At 36.5% G+C, this 20,221-nt stretch overlaps 1 protein-coding gene across 7 annotated transcripts in view; it reads right to left on the bottom strand.

Annotated features, from left to right (window-relative positions):
* The window catches only part of PAPOLA (poly(A) polymerase alpha), a 61,438-nt gene that overhangs the window by 20,068 nt on the left and 21,149 nt on the right, over nt 1–20,221 (bottom strand). For all 7 annotated transcript variants that reach the window (XM_003987956.6, XM_019833614.3, XM_045060491.1 and 4 more), the window contains exons 5-15: nt 18,380–18,489; nt 17,871–17,924; nt 14,909–15,020; nt 14,133–14,222; nt 13,904–14,042; nt 12,284–12,356; nt 10,841–10,961; nt 9,801–9,885; nt 4,798–4,851; nt 4,158–4,277; nt 2,703–2,812 (exon numbers count right to left, since the gene is read on the bottom strand). In XM_003987956.6, the coding sequence (XP_003988005.1) occupies nt 2,703–2,812; nt 4,158–4,277; nt 4,798–4,851; nt 9,801–9,885; nt 10,841–10,961; nt 12,284–12,356; nt 13,904–14,042; nt 14,133–14,222; nt 14,909–15,020; nt 17,871–17,924; nt 18,380–18,489 (1,068 nt within the window). The remainder of the gene's footprint in view (nt 1–2,702; nt 2,813–4,157; nt 4,278–4,797; nt 4,852–9,800; nt 9,886–10,840; nt 10,962–12,283; nt 12,357–13,903; nt 14,043–14,132; nt 14,223–14,908; nt 15,021–17,870; nt 17,925–18,379; nt 18,490–20,221) is intronic.

The raw sequence follows: 20,221 nt of genomic DNA, 5'->3' as shown, positions 1-20,221 counted from the left end.
TAGTGACAATACAATAAATAGGAAAGAAAGCAAGTAACAAATATTTCGTATCAGCTGATGATAGTGCTACAGAGGGAAACTGAGTAGGGAAGACGAGGAGAGAAGCTGGGCCTGGAAAGTGAGAGGACACGAGCCTGGAAACCTAAGTGAAAGTAAGAAGCAACTGGCGGACCAGCATTCATTCCAGGAAGAGCCAATGTCAAGGACTCACTTTGGGAATGTCTGAGGAACCACAAAAAGGCCACTGGAGGGAAGGAAAAGTAAAGGAAAAGTTAAAGTCCTTTAACAGCTCTCAACTGTTTAACTTTAACAGCCTTTAACAGTTCTAAAATCCCCAAAGCGCCCAACACAGAAGTTTTTCCTAAAATGGGCATCAGAAGTCACGTGGCAACAACACACCCTGATCTAAACTACCAACGTGTGGCTGTTTGGTCTCTACCTTCGCTTACTTAATGCAAATACCGAACAGTTCCCTGCAGAAATGTTCCTGTCTCGGACTACCAAATACCAGGCATCGTCCAGTCCCCACTAGGAATCTTACTTACTAACTTTATTACCTTCCTGGCCCTGAGATATGTGGATAAAGGATTCTGAACTTACAACAGGAAACGAGGCCAGAGGCATAGTGAGAAGGCCAGATCAGGTAAAAGCTTGCAAACCACAGAAAGGAAGGCCTGAGACTTTTATTCCAAATAAGACGGGTAGCCATGATAGGTTTTAAGCTGGTGAGACACGATCTGGCTTAGTATCATTTTGGACGCTGACTGAAAATAGCTATTATTCTATTAATAGCTGGGCGAGGTCAGGCCAGGGAAACTGTAGTAACGGCAGTAACACAACAGAGCAATGACAAAGGGCCTGGACTGATGTGACGGCAACAGAGATAGCAATTAGTGGCAGGAATCTCAATGAATACTACAAGTAGAGGCAAAAGGATTTCTTAATGCATCAGTATCAAGTATGAGAAAAACAGGAGCCCTGGAGGACTCCAAGATTTCTAGCTTGCACAAATACAGGGATATAGTTGCCAATACCTGAGATTAAAAAGATCTGAAGAGAAGGTGGAAGAGACTGGAAGTTAAGAATTGGAGTACTGAACATATTAAACTTGTTTTCTGAGAAAATCTCACCAAGTATTCCATTAAAATGTTTCAAGATACAGGAAAACTAAACACTTCCTTCCCAAAATAACTACAAGTCCTTTAAAATCTTGATGGTTCATTAGCACAATCTTTGATAAACAGCTAAACTTAGATGAAATGCACAAAACCAATTTTCTAATTCAAGTATCTCTACATGATTTGTTAGTTTATAAATAGTTTAAGTCGACATCAGAATTTTTACTTTGGAAAAAAACATTCTGCGGTGTTCAGCAAGTGAAGTTATCACCCTCCAAAGCACATGCTAAGAAATGTGGAGGAATGTTTTCGTTGTCACAGCAATTAAGGGTTACCACTGCCAGGGACACTAAATACCCTTCAATGTTCCCCACAATAAAGAAATGTGCCACATCCCACTTACATCCCTAGAAATGAAAAACTTGCTTACCAATTATTTGAACCAAGAAATCAGCTCAATTTTACATAAGAAACAGAGTGTTTTTAATCTGAATTTTTCAAGAAGACAACTACCAGGTGTCTCATTTAGAGTTCACCTTTCAATTTACTGGAAACTTTAGCCGCTGTGTCACCAATGGCAATCCTGCCGCTGGCGGTCTCTTGGGTCACAACAGAGAGCACCTGCAGGAACTCACAGATGTCACGCTGCTGGCGATTCTGCACATACGTGTAATCACCTGACTACTTGAGTCTGCCTCCTAGTCACCGCACCTGAGCATTTACACACCGAAAGACACACTCTTTTCCTTTCATTTCTTCACACTTAGTGTACGATACTGACTTTTTAACAAACTGGACCGATTTCTGTCTCTCCTCTAAGGAGGTACAAAATGTTTAATGTTACAGTTGAAGGTTCTTAGGGGAAAACTCCTTATTGGGGACAGGTGAAAATGACATACACTAAACTTTTTTTTTAATGGGGAGAAAAGGAGATGTGTAAGAGGAAAAAAAGAGTTAGTCCCTACTCATCACTCTCTCCATGTGTATTCACCATCCTCTTGGAAAGTTGTGCACCTATACACACACACACACATACACACACACACACACACACACACACACAGAACAGCCTTAGGTTCTGTGAACTACACCCACCATGTGCACTTTAGTTAAACTGGACTACCTTCTATCTCAGGGTATAGGTTAATGTGAAATGTAGCTCTAATCACCCTATTCTCTACCCATGAATCAACACTGGAGTCTATTATTTGACACAGAGAATAAAATTTCAAGTTACCAGATGTCTAGCTTTGAAAATGTCTAAAGTTCAAGATCACTGAGGCAGTCAGACACAGACTCAGTCCTTCACACAATCAATACTCAAGTGGCATCCAATTTTATAAGTAATTGTGAACAAATTTTAAATGGTCCTCCTTAACTTTAAATCTACAATACGAAAAAATCATTTTTATCTTAGACATGACCAAAACTAATACCTAATCCAAAAACATTAAGATTAATTTGATAACCACTGTTCAATATTCCCAAGTAAATTAACAGTTACTGCAAATATCGCTATGGTATACATGAAGACAAATTCAAATATGCAAGTTATGGGTTTTGATCATCCAAGTAGAGATATACCTGTATCTGTGAAAGACTGAATATCATAGGTGAGATCAACACTGAGATTTTCAGAGTTTTCTGTTTTTTTAAACACTAACCCAATCACCCACATCGTGCGAAATTCTTCCCTGCAAAGTAAGAAAAGCGTTACTAGTTTATTTCATGAAAATGTTATCAATGTGGTTACAATCTGAGGTACGTGGGAAAACAGGATACAAATGTATAAGCAAACTAAGTTCTAAACCCGAACCCGATCACTACTCCAAGCCCTCCCCCATGCCTGTCATTCCCGCCCCAACCCCGACCCTATACGAACAGGGTGCTGACGACCAACGTCAACGACCCGAAAGTACCAAAGTACAAAAAAATGACCCGAAGGCACCAAAGTACAAAAACTAGGTTCAAACTGAAGAGGGAAAAGGAATAATGCATTTTAGAAAAATCTGAAACAAAAAAGGTGATTCTAGATATAAAAATTTAACTAGAACTTAACATACATTCCTTAAAATGTTACAACTCAATCAAAAACGTGGCACGGACAATAATGTGACTACAGCATAACAACAGGAACAATGGGTGATTCAGCTACTTTTGAATCTCTATCAGTAGACTTAATAATCTACTGAAAATATCAGTCTTTTAGTAATTTAGATTACAGCAACAAAAAATTACAAAAAGCTCAAATATACAACTCATTTACAGGACTGCAACAGGAAATAACCTGTATAAACAAATCAGAATAACAGCTAAACCACTGCAGCAGAATCTCAAATGATCAATTACTTCTATTTTTCAATCTTTCTTTAATGCTACTTTATTTTTTTAAAGCTCGCTACTCAAACTCCCTTCACGTTCCAAATGCAACAAAGTATAAAGCAAAGTAGATTTTGTATGAGTAATAATACAGCAACCACTGAACCAGAAACTGACCTATAAAAGACTCTTAAAAGAAAAACATGAGCCTTTTACCAACAGATCTTCTCAATGTTCCAGAATCCATCACAAATCGGATTTTTGCGAGGTCAAATGAAAGCATGTTCTTTTTTAAAAAATTAAGATAAACAGCAAGACATATTTGGTATAGCAGCTATTCTAACAAGCACCGCACAGTAAGGTGGGGGTGGGGGTGGGGGTGGGGGTGGGGGTGGGGGTGGGGGTGGGGGTGAGAAATGTAAAGAAATGCTAAAAGGCTGATCTGCATAATTTGAACTCTAATTAGTTAATAGGTACCTCATCATTAGACTATTATCAGAGAAAACAATTTATTTTAGCATTGATTTTTCTCAAGAAATAGTTTTTCTCTTCAAGGTTTCTGATGCGGAAAACCTAAACTATAAATCTCAAATTGGTTTTGTGCCTTATCTGATCAACGGAATAGGGACTCTAGTTATTGAAAATCGACTATAAAAAGCTTCTATGAGTAAAAGCTGAAAGGGAGAGGAGGAAACTAGATTAAGTTAGAAGACTGCTTACTTGTCAGGATTTTCTTTGGGTGCTGGAAATGACTGGGGATTCACATGAGCCAGTGTAATAAATTCATTCTTCTCCAAACTTCCAACCAGGATTCGGATTTTTGATTCCACCAAGCCCACCCTGAACAAATGTCACTTAGTATTAATGAAAATTCTGGTTAATTTAAAAAATAAAATAAAATGCACAAAGTCAAGTATGTTTATGCAAAGCAGTAACAGCAAGTTCACACTTAAACACACGTGAGAGCAGTTCAACCATCTGAACGTCCACAGATAAAACCGGTCTCATGCTCTAACCAAAAATGCTGATGCAAAAACTGAGGAAGGAGAACCAAGCCACATTTCAAACTAAGAAGGTTACAAAAGACATCCCCGCAAATATTTAAAGGATAAAAATCAGGACACTAAAACAAAGCACCTTAAATATACAGTTAACGATACGTGGATCTCCATAAGGGAAATAAAAACACGGAAATGGTGTATGGATCCCCAAATTCCTCTACTTCCATTTCAAGTAGTAAAGCTCGGCTTATGAATCAAACCAAACTGGATGGGAGCACAACCTCCTCCCATCTCCTACTGTGCTCCGTAGCTATCTGATTTTTGCTTATTTTTTCTGTAAAGTCTAATCTTATACTCACCATTCTAGGCGCTGTTTTTCTGTTGGCGCACTTGCTAGAAGTACAATATAATGCCTTTGGAGATAAAGACAACATGCTATTTATTTTATTTAACTGCTTTGTGCTGGATATTAATACCATAATGTAATAGCTTTGTGACAGTTACAGATCAGCATCAATTTAGCAAGGGGGGATCGCAATCTCAGTATGTCCATAAAATCATTAAAGCTAATTTTCACAAGTTTCTAACTACTGGTGAGTTTAATTCTTCTAAAAAAAAGAGTGATTTTATAAATAATTACCCCAAAGCAGCTTAATTCAAGGACAATGAATAAACATGAACTGATGGGTTTGGTCCAAAGACTCTGATGGAGTGCTTTCTATCTATAAGCTGCTCACTAAAATATATTAAAACAAAATTGTTTTAATTGAAGTAACGCACCATGGCTTTGGACACAAAAACAGGATCACTAAATACACATATTCTATCAGTAAGTTCAAAACAGTTCAAACACATCATGCTTTTTAACTCAAATTAAAAGGTAGCAAAAATTAAACTGAATACTGAAGGTAGGCCTCAGGATTTTATTCAAGAAGAGTGTAAACTTCTATTTAAAAAAAAAAAAGCAGACTTCACTAACGTGAGATCAACACAGAAATCTGATTTTTATGCGGAATCCAATTCCATCAGAGAAAAGGCAAGTTTTCATTTCACAAAATACCATCAGAACTAAATACCTATTTTTAATCTTTTTAAATCAAACTATTTACAACTAGAGTATAATCCATATAATTTTATACCAAAAAACTTTCATCCAATATACTCTTCTACAGAACCCATCTCAGAGGTGCTAGAAGCCAAACTTCTCACCAGAAACTACCTCACAGAAAGCAAACTCACACCATTACCAAGGATAGTTACTAGTTTGGAAAGCTGGGGTATGATGAAAATTTTTAAATTAGTTTACTCTTTTAAAAGGCTGAACCCCTTATCGTTCACATCTGACGAATGAGGTTTTCAGGCCAAAAGCGAAACACCTGACCTAGGCCAGGAAAAAAAAACTACTAACCCCAGTTCAAATTAGTCATCTGGAAAAAAAAAAAGAGAGCGAGAGAGAAAAAACATTTAGGCAGAGGATAGAGAAAATTTGGGAAGTTAAAAAACATTTTTTAACCATTCTTCCTTAAAATATTCCATTTGTTTGCTTATTATTTACGCTCATTAAGTATTTAAAAACTAGTCACGATTCTTCATCGCTATGTGACCCAGGTGCGAGACTTGTGTGCGTCCTCTGAAAAATAACATCTCTTACTGGCAGGGCAACTGTGAGGTTCAAATGAGTTGGCTTCAAATACTTATAAACTTAAGGGAACACAGGCAGCATATGTAAATGTGGAAACACGGAGACAGGTACGTGAATACGCAGTTCAAACCATACAGACCAGTACTTCCTTCACCACCAGTTTACTTTGTTCTGCATTATTTGGATCAAACCAAATAGGACAAACACAGATGGCCTAAGTAAATAAAAGTTAATAAAAGTCACATAAAAGCACTAAAAGCTCATGCATCTTACGAACACAGAAACCCACTCAGAGCCCTTAAATGCTCTTAAGTCCACTAAAATCCTAACAAGCTCAGTCACCTTATTTCCAGTCCCTGGGAGACTGGAAATGGGCAACAGTTTGGGGGGGGGGGGGGGGGGGAGAGAAGATGGAGAAAGAGCTCACAGAAGTCTAACAACTTACAACAGGAGACAACAAACTATAAAAGCAGGCATGTACACAAAAACAAAAAAAGCAAGATGTCTGCATTCACCTAGTACAGGGGACAAAACTGTCTCTAAACTACTCTTACAACACTTAAAATGGATGTTCTTAATCACCGCCTTAGTCTTCAGTACAACAAATGTTCTCTATTTACAGAGGCAAAACATACAATCCATTGGAACATAATTTTGTTGGCAATTTAAAGTTTAAAATTTCAAAGTTTAAAGAGTTCAAACTGGTTCTTATTGCAATGCGGGGGGGGGGGGGGGGGCATGGTAATCTACTCTTGTTATATCCTTCACTCAGCCACATTTAAGCAAATTTAAAGAAGATATTAAATACAGTAATTGCATTCAACAGAAATAACCTGCCGTTAGGAATCCATTTATAAAACAAAGACTCAGCCCACTAAGAAACAGAAACCAAATCCCAACCAAGTTTGTTAACAAAGTTTTAAAAGCCAAAACTGGTATTCAATTCCTAAGATCTGTACCAGAGAATAGAAAAACCAACAAGTACTTCAAAATTTAGACTACATATATCTTCTTATTGCTGTCCTAAAGAATGTGATCCCCTATTTCCAACTGCTACTATAATTTGCTTAAGATGTTCAAATGCTTTCAGGAGACACTTTTGAAGCCTTAATGCAATGGTCATTAACTTGACCCAAACTTAAAGTATGTTTCCCCCCCCCAAAATTTATTTTCACTATAAAAATGTATCCCAAATGAATTAAAACCTATTTAAAAATTCCTAAGAACAATTTAGTTGCTTTCATTACCTAATAACTATTTCCAACGAAAATATAGTATGTAAGTAGGTTTCCTGGCCATTTCATCAGAATATTGTACTTGGGTAAACTACAACTCAGATATGTGCACTGAAAAATATAATCATCTTAGAGAAAACTCCTCACAATTCCATCTTTAATTCAGAAACAAAAGTTTACAGTTTAGTATTTTAAGTTTTTAAAACATTTTAAGGCTAATTATTCTATTCATACATACACCTTGAAATTATAATCCTACGCCCTAGAGAACATGTTGGCCCTCCCTGTTACCTCTCCTCCTTTTTCCAATTGAAATGGAACACCTGAATGAAGTATTCACATTTCCTATGTCAACGATGATTACCTTTATTGCTATGTGTCAACCTGAATAATCTTAAAGGAAAAACATGAGAATTATCTTCTTGTAGCTATTTAAAATTGAACAGAGCGAGGTTATCCCTTTTTCTCAAAGAACACTGAGATCATCTGGAAGATGGACTTGTCTGCTTTGTAAGACAAATGAAATTTCCCCCATGGTTCCCACCCTTCCAAGAATGACAGGCAGGGATATTACAACCTAAGATCCAATACATAACCAAAGGCCCTGGTTTCAGGACACACTAAGCCAACTCTGACTCAAAAGACAACTAAGGATTTCGATTCAGTTGTACAGCCCACTTGGGGGGTATTACACGTGATACGTTAAAAGGAAAACTTCAAACCTGTGACTACCTGCACGTTCTAATGATAGTAAGCACTAGACTATTCTAAAGAAGAACATTTTGGGAGAAGTTAAAAATACAAATAGGATTTGGAAGATGAAACTAGCCCATTATTGTCATGCTTTCAAATCTGTTTTCCCAGGACTCACAGCTAAAACTTAAATTTTTCTGATAGAATGCCCTCTATTTGTTGCTACTTCCTCATATCTCATCATGCTTGAAGTCATTTTTGATCACCTAAAATGATTTGTTTCAAGAGAATCCAGTAAATAATCTGTAACCTTTTAATCAGTCCATTGAAGACCTTATAGGGACCATTTGGTGTCAGTTAAAGGACAGCTCAAAACTTTTAAAAGAAAAAAGATTAAGCAAGGTTTAAAAAAAAAAAAAAAAACCTTCAAAGCTCTAGTAATGCAAATTTATTCAAATAGATGACACTATCAAGGTTTCAATTTCAACAATTAATCTTTCTTCAAGTGAAGGAAGCCATTTCAGAAACCTCATTCTACCCACCTCGAGTTCTACCAGGAAGTGATAGGAAGAATGAATCTAATTTCGTCTTTGATTCTCAGGGATTAAGAGATGCTGATACTTTTCTACAAAACCAGTTTCTTCCTTATTCTCCATACAAGTAATTAAGTACTTTGATGTTGTAGTTTTTAAAGTATCAGAATATATGTTTATTAGTTTAAATGTTCAAAAGGTACTTCCTCAACATTGGTTAAAATAAAAACAAAAACAAAAAAAAAAAACAAAAAAAAAATCTGCCAAATGGAAAAGCACAAACTTACGGGGAATAATAAACATGAGCATTCAATGTTATGCTATTTAAGTTTTTTACTGACAACGCAGTGCTCCCAGAACACAACAATTAAGCTGGCTCCATATTGCTTTTTCATGCAAAAGATACAGAAACAAAACACAGAGACATCATGAAGGTCATCATTCTTGTTTTTAATCGGGGAAATAGCATAAAGCAACCTTGCTTAGATTATTACAAAACACAATCCAACACAAGATCAAATGGTCAGGAAAGTTTCAAGCATTAAAGAAAAAAAAATTTTTAAGTGGGACTTTGGCAAGTTTTCAGCTCAGGGCAAATAAAAGTGCAAGTCCGTTTTTTTCGTTTTAAAAAGTAAGATTTATTATAACTTACAATTTTCATCAAAACCAACACAATCAGGCTTTTAACCTGTACTATGGTATTATCATTATATTAAAACCATTAGTAAAAAATATTACACCCACTTAGATCCCAAGAAAATTATTTGTAGCAATGTCGGAAGGGGCTTTATTAACATTAGGGGGAAATGGTAGGCCAATCATGTGCTTTACTTACTAGAAACCCTTTCCTGACTCTATGTTGACATTTTATTAGCTCTGCCTATGTTCATATAGGATCTCAATGGTAAGTTTCCAGAGCTGGCTGGAAATAGTTTCCTAAGAGAGAACAGTAACTACAGATTTCAACTGCTCACTCCTTTGCCAAAGCATACAGATTGAGTGTTCAGGTGACGACTGAGACGCCTACAGAATGGATGTTGCTACATACGTGGGAGTTGGGTTACACCAGGTAGCAAACGGTAGGGGCTACACTTCACCTCAACAAAGAAAAAATAAGGGGTTTACTAAAATCAACACAACCTTTGTGACAGGAAGGAAAATTTAAACTACATTAGCCTAGCAAGAAGAGAGGTCACATATGCTACCATTAAACCATTACTTAAGAGAGTAACATGTCTGACATGCCTTAAAATACATACTTGTACTTTTGAAAGAAGTTTGGAGCTTCAAAAAGTTTGGACCACTCTGCCTTACTCAGCAAAATTTCATCTGTGATAGCAAGACCTAAATTAAAAACATATTAAAATGTTGGCATGCTTCGGTCTAACAATCTAAAATTTTAAAGATCTTAAACATACCACATGCATTCACTATGATCCTAAAATCATAACTTTAACAAATAGCAATTTTGGTCTATCGACTTTACAGCACAGAGACTCTTACATACATACACACTTTTCAAAAAGCTGGAGGACTTTTTTGAGAGCCAGGTTTCTGGTAAATTACCATTACTAAATGCCATGCTCATAGGATGACTCTCTCCAAAAACTGAAGCACTGTCGTTAACCAAGAAAGAAAAATTTCCCCAAAGCTCTGATTCTTGCCTTTCTAAAAACAAGCTTCCTGATGTTCCTAAGCGACATCCTCCCATGAAGAGCCTCTTCAGACTACAGAAAAGAATCTTACACTTCTGAGTTTGAAGCCGGTAGTGGTACAGCTAATTCTGTTTCCTTGACTATTATCAAGCAAATCAAACAATCCTGTTTCAGCTACTTCCCTCAAAGACCTTTTTAGGCAATGAAATTAACAGTACTGCTGCGAATGGAAGTTTAGAGGTTTTTCCAAAATAATAGGCACTTTGGCCCCAATCCTGCTCAAAGCTCTTTCCAAGTAGATACAGTGCCTGGTAAAAAGCATCTCTCACGTCACCCAGTGGAGACAAACTGGTAGCATTTAAAACTGTACATGGCAATGGTATGGCACTAAAGCAGCCCGTAAAGGCACAGCCAAGGAGACAGCTTTAAACTGGTTAACTTTCCAGTATATAATCAAACATAATTTGCCTCAAAGGAATTGAACGGAGCTTTTCAAGTCACTTCTCAAATATATACTGTAATCAATCAATAAACACCAAAACCCACTTCAGTGAATGCTTTCTTCAATTTCAACTGTATAACTGGGTCTACAATGGTATGTAAATCCTTCGTGTATAAAGGAGAGCATAAGGATAAACACTTACCTTGTTTAAACTCCTCAACCATGACCATCCGTGTTGAAACGGACACATTGTACGTGGAGTTCTGTTGTGGGTATGCTGGTGTAATTATAGGCATAAGATGGTACCTATCACTGGGGTTTACCTACATACAACAACAGCCAATCAGTTTCTTCAAGTACATATGCAACAGATACTTGGACTTTTTACCCCTTGTTAAACTGAACCAATGATTAAATTTTAGTTCACTCATAGCTGGAGTTGAGAAAGAAAAACCATGTAAGGAGACATTGTTTTTACAGAATTTCTTTATAGAATCAGAGATTTGGTCTAAACTAAAGGTTTGCTTCAATCATTTGGGCATGACTATTCTGGCAACCTTAAATAGTGTACCTGTCGGGCAAAAAAAGTTCTAGTTGGGCATCTACTGATGTTTAGTTTTTCTTTTTTCAACAACAGAAATGGGGATGCACACATAATTATACTTTTCGGAAACGTCCTAACAGTGTTCTGTGCAAAACAAATTTTAAACAAGATGGAAACGTAGTTTTTAATGTACCGTTAACTTAAAGGACGTATAAACTTATTAACACATGCGGAGACTAGGTTACCCATGGTGGTACCGTTTTAAGAAAAAAATGAAATGACTTAATAACTTAATCTGTATACTAATGATACGTGACATATTTCCACAAAGGAAATGGTAAACTCACATCCTTCCAAAATTAAATGCTTGGGGTTTGGAAAACTTGAAAATACATAGCTTGATGTAATGAACAGAATTTAAAACTGACATTATTTTCAATACTGCAATAAGACAGCAAATTAACGTAGAAAATCGAATCTATAGACCTTAAAGTCTTATTGAAACCTATGTTTCTTTTATCAATTAAAAAATTGCTTGTTAACATTTAAACTGAGTAAGCGATAAAGGTCGTAATTTCCCATCAAGCAGAAAAGAAGCTCTTCTTTTAGCCCAACCAGGTTTTTGTAATCTGAAATATCCCAACCAATTTTTAAAATTACATCATAATAATCAGAGCGATACTGCTTAGAAGTTATCTGCCACACGTAAACATTAGACAGTTCTCCTACCACAACCCAATTTTAACATTTAGATCAAATAAAAAAATACAGGGATTTTGAGTATCTTTTATTTTTTTTTTTAAGCACAAATGCCCACACAGCTTTGACTTACAAGGTAGTTCTATATAGAATAAATTAAAATGTTAGTGAACTTGATATTATAAACTATGTACAATTAAATGGAGTTTACAGGGTACATAATTATGCTTCTCACATCAGAGGACAATTATAGTTGATGTTATCTAAAAAAAAAAAAAAAGTGTAATACGGACATGTCCACTCATACGTAAAAGGATGGGAAGTCTCCCTGAAGATTATGCAGATGATTTTTACTTGTTATTGCACAGTGCGAATTTGTAGGGGAAAAAATAATACACTAACCCTTGGGTCCCATACAGGCAAATTAAGATTGCATTCTTCAGGCTGTTTCAATAGCACTGGATTTGGCCATTCCCTGTTTAAAAAGATTGTAGCACTTGATAAGACTATTGGATATTACCATCTAAACGTATTTTGTTAAACATACAGCATTTGTGAATGTGATCCTTCTTCATTCATTTTGCCCTCTTGATATATATAATCTCTTACTCCTTTCTGTTGATGTTAACACCACTCAAAATACTTTTCCTCTATGAAATTAACTTAAACCATTTGGTAGCTTTCTTAGGCTGAAGTCAAAACATCTTCTCTGACTCTCAAAGACTGATAAAGCGTTATTCTTTTTTTTTCAGTACTATCCCAGGACATTTGATGTGTTCACCTCAACCTTCAACAGGATAAATCCCTCTTGAAAGATAAAAATCCTCTCTTTATACTAGCTATGTTCAAAGACAAGTGAGGATGAAAAAGTTCACTCATTTAGGCAAAGGAATATGAATAATTACAGAAATTGATTTGGAAAATTTTTCTCTATCTCACGACTTAAAAGTTGTTAACATGAAAATGTGTAATGAAACCTTGTGACGCAAATACGTTGTTTTCAAGATGCATTCTATGAGTTAGCTACCTCAGTCCTTTATGGAAGTGTTTAAAAATTGGAAAACATTTGCCACCCTTAGTATCAAGCTTAGCTTTTTAGAAATATTGTTTGCTATGTATGTGTAACATTACAGAAATCCTGACATCCTGTCGTCAATCTCCTCAAAATTGATTCTATGTGATTAAGTGCTATCAAATCTGTAAATAACAGAATGTGTACTGAAAAGTGTGGCATAGTTCTAAATTATATTTCCAATAACTCAAATTTTTATAAAAGTAATTAAAAAGAACTGTTTTTGCAGAGGGAGTAGGTACAAGGGTTCGTAGGTATAGAGTGGGAAGACAAATCTCTGATACCAGTTTGATTAAAAATCAAGAAACTGAATCTTTTAGGCCAAAGAAACTAATATGAATTGGCAATAATTTTTTATCTTACTTTTCTAAAAGAAATAATGTTTGACAAATGTGAACATAATGAAATGAGGAAGCTTTAAGGGAAAAAAAAAAAACTCTCCTGGGTCAATGACTAATCTCCGAGGGATGACAAATTGCCATTTTTTACACATTTATATTCTTAAAAGCTTTTTACATACAATTACATTTTTAATGCTTTGCCAAAGATAAATGGGCAACTGAAACAAAAAACAATTCCCAAAACTAATGACCTATAGGTTTAGAAGAATCCAAAGAGTAAAAGAAGTGGTATATATAAATTTTATCCAAAGTTCCTGAAACGGATACCATTCATTGGATTTTAGCAGACATGACAGCTAAAATTCAGGGTTTATTTGCAGGATAAGGAAGCACAAAAAGCACCTGCCTCACTATCCTGGGAAAGCCAGGGAAAAGGAACGGAATTTAGGCTTGCCATTTTCTACACAATATGATCTCCCCAAGTCTACCTAAATGGCTACATCATGAACTAAAATTTCAATCTGAAACCAGCTGCAGAAATGTCATAGAAATAAGACTAAACTTCAGTGTCTACAATCAATTTTATTTTAATATAATCTAAACACATACCATTTAGAAAATACCAAGAAAAATTTATGTACAAGAGTTGACGCTATTGCATTTGGATAAAGCTGGCAAGTTCTTGCTACTAGCATAGCCCAGGAAACACCACCGAGGAAACCTAATATATTGGAATAGATGTTGTGGCCTGTTGATAAGGGAAAAGCAAAAAGAAAAGTTAGTGTTGAACAAAAGTTTAAACATTTTTAATAAGCTAGCCAACAAATTCTGAACTCACGTTTGGCCCACAGTTTGATAGCTCTCAGAGTTAACCTGAAGTTGTCAATGTTTGGTACTAGATGTAAAATTTCATCGGTTACCCTGCAACCTGATTAACAGGGAGTGAAAAAACAGAACATTAAATCATCAAAAGTTTAATGACCATATTTCTTTTCAATTTTCTAAGACTGATGTCAAACTTAAATAAAAACATTTCACAGAATCAGTAACATTAACTGATTTAAAAAGCAAATAAAAAACCTAAAACTTGTATCTCCTATCACAAGTATTACCATAAACCAAAGAGTCTGAACTATAATCTACCTCATCTCAAACTTTCATCAGATAAATTAAAACGTCTTCCAGTCCAGATATGCTGAGAAGGGTTTCCTCCCCTAAGTTTCCAAGAATTATTCTTTGATAGCAAGGCAGCAAGCAACGTAAATACAACAGTGTTCAAAATTAACCCCTTTAAACACAACATCTGAAAAGGTTACAAAGGATCATCATCATCACAACTAATTCGGTTAGACAGTGAAACCGACACCACTAGCAACAGAGTACAGATGTCAGTCTTTAAATGTCCCAGAAAGAAAACACCTTAACAGTTCAAGATACCAGTGAATAAAATAAACTCCCTCTGGCAGTCTAGCTATTAAGTAACGTGCATTTTATCTGACTCGCTATGGGTAAATAGCATGGCTATAAAAAGCTCCATTACAAAATCTGAGTTAAAAACGATTTCATATTTGACAAGAACAGCTACTACACAAAAGGAAGTGGGTTTTAACATACCGTTAAGACTTCTTATGCATCTTATGTCTAAATTCTTAAGCAGACTGTCGTCTCGTAAGTCCAAGTCTTCCGGAATAGTCTGCAGTGCTAATCTTGCAAACAAAATATCAATCTAGAACAAAAACAAAACTCAATGTTCCATATACATCAAACTATTTTTAAGGCATTTCTTTAAAAAAACAAAACACTTAATACTCTTAATACAGGATCTTCTCATCAACTATAAACATGACAATGCCTCCAAAAGGCCAAACAACACGAATCTGTACCACAGGTATTTTTTTTTTAAATTATTTTTTAATGTTTACTTATTTTTGAGACAGAGAGATAGAGCATGAACAGGGAGAGGGTAAGAGAGAGAGGGAGACACAGAATCTGAAACAGGCTCCAGGCTCTGAGCCATCAGCATACAGCCTGACGCAGGGCTTGAACTCACGAACTGCGAGATCATAACCTGAGCCGAAGTCAGACGCTTAACCGACTGAGCCACCCAGGCACCCCTGTACCACAGGTATTTTAATCAGATGTTAAAACATAGCACTATGAAAGAGAACTTGAATAAATACCTACTTGTTATTTTAGTCATGCTTACTAAGTTTTATTTACTAAAGTTCATTAACGCAAAATTAACTGTTTAGTTCTCCCTCTATATGAACTGTGAATTGATCATATATGAAACAATACAGTGCCCAAATACAAGGCCAGTATCCCTACATTTAGCCCAAATACAGCTGCCAGTAAAAAGGGGGCTCCTTATGTTTAAGAACTTACATATCTGTAACATTACACTATGTTTCCCCAACTTAGTTTTGACTAAATAGAAACAACCCAAAAAAAAACACTAGCTAATTCTGAAGGCTTAGAGAATGAAACGGACAACACTTTTTCCCTTTTCCTCAAGAAAAGGTGAGAGCACGAAGAAACGGCATGGATTTGGTTGTTATTCCTGAGGGCATGATTTCATGGTTCTAAAACTTCAGATGCTGTCTATGTCTAAAATAAGCCTCTTAGAGTATCAATTTAAAAAGCAGTATTTTAAGAGCTTATTGTGAAAAATCACTCAAACATGCACCTATAGACCAGAAAAACAGCTGTACACTTTTATAAATAATTCCTCGTGGCACAGGATAAAAGTTCCAATGAGGGGGCACCTGGGTGGCTGAGTCGGTTAGGCGTACAACCTTCAGCTCAAGTTATGATCTCACGGCTTGTTGAGTTCAAGCCCCGCTTCGGGCTCTAGGCTGACAGCTCAGAGCCTGGAACGTGCTTCAGATTCTGTGTCTCCCTCTCTCTCTCTTTCTCTGCCCCTCCCCTGCTCATGCTCTGTCTCTCTCTCAAGAATAAATAAACATTAAAAACAATTAAAAAAAAAGTTCCATTGAAACAAATTCCAACATCCAAATAGCTCCTCCAATATAGACAGAAATAATGATCATGTGCTTACAAAAACAGATACCTCAAAAAGCAACTCAAGGAGACTGCCAATTAAAGTTAGGATAAAATGGGGGTGGCCGGCTGGCTCAGTCCATTAAGATGATCTCCCGATCATGGGATTAAGCCCCGTGTTGGGCTCTGCGCTGAGCATGGACCCTACTTGGGACTGTCTCTCTCACCTCTCTGCCCCTCCCCGACTGGTGCATGGCGCACACGCACTCTCTCTCTCTAATAAAAATAAACTTAAAAAAAAAAAGTTAGGATAAAATGATTTTTAAAATGTTGCAATGTAAACACATTCCCTAAAACTGTTTTTTTTATATAACGTATGGACAGAAAACGAATGCATTAAATATTTCGAGTAACTATTTGATTTTCATCTCCATCTTGAAAAGTTTACACAATTGAGTTGGGTCTTCCACCAAAACACAACCTCCTATCTTTTGATAACGTTCCTTTGGGGAAAACAGGGCACTGCTATACGTTACAGACGGTTTTATATTTATTTAAACATTGACAACAAATCTATCTAAACCTGACAAACCTTTACTCAATTTAACATTTTATGTCAACTTATTAAGGACCTTTACTAAATTTAACATTTAACGTGTACTTATTTTATATCTACTTTTCAAGGACGATGGAGCTGGGCATCTTATGTAGCAATTATAGAAGTCGCTTTTTTTGTAAACAATAAAGCATTACCCTTCCAGTTTTCAGAATTTTACAATCTGCACTATGACTACCAGTGGCTTCCCAGCACCATTACATACGGCAGAAGTGACACAGGTAACTGAAGGCGCTTCACTGTCTTATCAGCTTTGTTCCAACTGCCTTCTCTACAAATGTGGAAAGTAGCAGACAGAAATGAGTGTCATCTCAAGAATTTGAACTCCTAAATCCTCCCCTCCCAGAAAAATATCTCTGCATACACAATATCAGGTCACAGTTTTCTCTAAACTTCTTAAATATTTCATTTAAATGAGGTCAAGGCAAAGTTCTAGCTGCAAAAATAGATTGTGTTATTGCCTTAATGAGACTAAAAGTCTATAAAATTTGCATGTGGAGAACCTACCAAGTAAATGGTTCCACAGAAGCATTTCAAAGTCAATGTTGTGTTATTGCTGCCTATATTTTAGCTCTCAATTTCATGAGGCTCTTTTTAAAAGACTAAAACTGATATTGTACAAAGAACAGGGAGTCAATTCCGTTAAAAAATTTTAATTTTTATGTTTTTATTTATTTTTGAAGGAGAGAGAGTGACAGAGCATGGGCGGGGGAGGAACAGAGAGAGAGGGAGTCACAGAATTCGAGGCAGGCTCCAGGCTCTAAGCTGTCAGCACAGAGCCCGATGCAGGGCCCAAACTCACGAACTGTGAGATCGTGACCTGAGCTGAAGTCGGACGCTTAACCGACTGAGCCACCTAGGCACCCCCCCAAAAAAATTTTAGTATCATACCAACTCAGCAATTAAAATAAACTTTCAGCCTACCCCAATCAAAATTACACCCAGCAAGAACTGCCTTACCTCTATCCCATCAAAACACAGTTTGATAACTGGTACAAATGCCTCTTCAACAGCCTGTAAGAAAATTAAATAAACTCAGTGTCGCTGCAAGTACAGATTAGACCTATACTAGTTTTAGCAATTGTAAGTGAATGGGATTATTTGAAACTGCTTATACATTATTTAGCAAAATGCCTGACAAAGACTAGGTTCTCAGCAACTAGCTTTAAGACACTAGGCTCTTGAATCAGACAAACCTAGGTTCAAATCCTTGATTTCTGCCACTCAGATATGTCATTGTGGCTACATCGCTTAATGTTTATTTTGTTTGCCTTATTTCCTACTCTGTTCATGGGATTAAATTTATGATTTCAGACTTGTTGTAAAGAGTAAAATGCAAGCATATATGTTAAGCCCTTGAAAGGGTCTGGCGAACTGCAAGAGCTCAATAAATGATGGCTACACCATAAAATTCACTCAGTTCACTGATGTTTATAACTCCTCCCCTTTCACCCCAAACATTTACGCACTCTTAAATCTTTTACTTCTTCCTGTAATTTCAACTTATCATAGAATGAGGTGAAAAAGTCACTTCGATCAACATGTCTTGGTGCAACACACAACGCATCAATATCGGCACCTAAAAAAAATTAAGCCCATCAACCACTAATTACTATTACAAGAAAATTATTTTACATCTTATCATGGCAGTACTTGATGTTGAGATTCTGTTAACATTATACCGGTGAGCCTCTAAAAATGTGCCCTTCCCCTTAAAGAAAGTACTGGTCAATATAGGGAAAACATCATCTTAATTGATGGGATTTTTTTCCTACAGCATCCTATTTATAGCGGCCCAGGGGACCTGGGAGTCAAACAAAGGGGACTCAGATAGGACTTTAATGGTGAAGAGGGGGAACTATTCAAGAATACACCCAACATCCTGATGTTGCTAGTCATAGCCATGTTCATTAGCAAGCCACACACACACACACACACACACACACACACACTCACACACACACGGTTTTCTTCTACACATTCTGTGACTGGTACTTACAGGCCTCTATCTGGACCCTAAATGGGACCTATAGAATAAACTTCAAAAAGGATCACTGGCAAGAATAAAAGAGGCAGACCAATGTAAGATATCTGTTACAAATTCAGTGCCTGATAGTAGGCCAGCACAGAGTACATAGGGGAAACACAAAAGAGATGACTTAAATCAAGAACCAGGATCCTAAAAGGGAGAGATCAATGTGGAATCAGGTCAACACAGTCATTCTCCTAGAAGACTCAACAGCTAAGGCATTACTCTGAAGGCTGTATATTTAGCACATACATGAAAGAGGAAAGCGTACCCGTACAGGACACATCAGAAGCAAATGCACTAACTACCACTGGCACGGAGCAGCGGGAGATGGGGAGGAAGGAGGCCAGAACAAAGAGAACACTACACTGGCAGACACTTTTAACACAGAAGCCTGTGGTTAATGGCTGAAGAATCCTGGTTCCGCCAAGACATGACTGGGAGAAACTGTCCAAGCCTATTGCCTCTTTAAGTCTCAGACTTCTATTTGTTAGCTGAGAATAAGAGTACTGAGGAATAAATAAGATCATGAAGACGAGAGCTTATTATTAAGGAGCCCATAAATGTTCTCTGCCATGACAACATTTTCACTGGGTAGGAAAAAACTACAAGTGCAAGTGAGAAAATACTGCCAGTGATTACCAGTGGCTGCAGATACACACTGTTTTGGCTCGTTTTTTTGCTTAACTGTATTTTACAACTGTGGGGGGAAAAAAAGCATGGGGAAGAGAAAAAAAAAAAAGCAAGCAGAAAAGAAAATCTACAGGTCTTTTTTAAAAGCTTTAATTCATTTTTGTTCTGATCTCCCAACTTCATTTTCTTCAGGTAGAGGAAATGATGTAGAGAACAGCACTGTCCAAAAAAGAACTCTCCAATGAGAAAAATGTTCTATATCCGCACTCTGCAACACGGGAGGCACTGCATTTTTTTTTTAATTGAAGTACAGTTGACATACAATCTTGTATTAGTTTCAGGTGTGCAACATAGTGATTCAACAACATTATATATACATTATGCTGTGCTCACCACTCTCAGTTACCATATTACTATACAACGTCACTGCAATACTACGGACTATATTCCCTATGCTGTACAGAACTGAATTTTTTCATTTACTTAATACTGTATTGGACAGTGCAGGTTTAGAAGGCATCTTTATCTTCTTAACCAACTTTAGGCCCCTTGAAGTACTCCATCTCCCACGCAAACCTAAGCTGTATGATACAGAGGTAACTGAGACGAATGTGTCGTTATGATGTTTAAGAACTAAAACAAGTACTCT

This window comes from Felis catus, chromosome B3, assembly GCF_018350175.1.
Source record: "Felis catus isolate Fca126 chromosome B3, F.catus_Fca126_mat1.0, whole genome shotgun sequence".
Taxonomy (NCBI): Eukaryota; Metazoa; Chordata; class Mammalia; order Carnivora; family Felidae; genus Felis; species Felis catus.
This window is presented reverse-complemented; position numbering and strand designations above follow the sequence as displayed.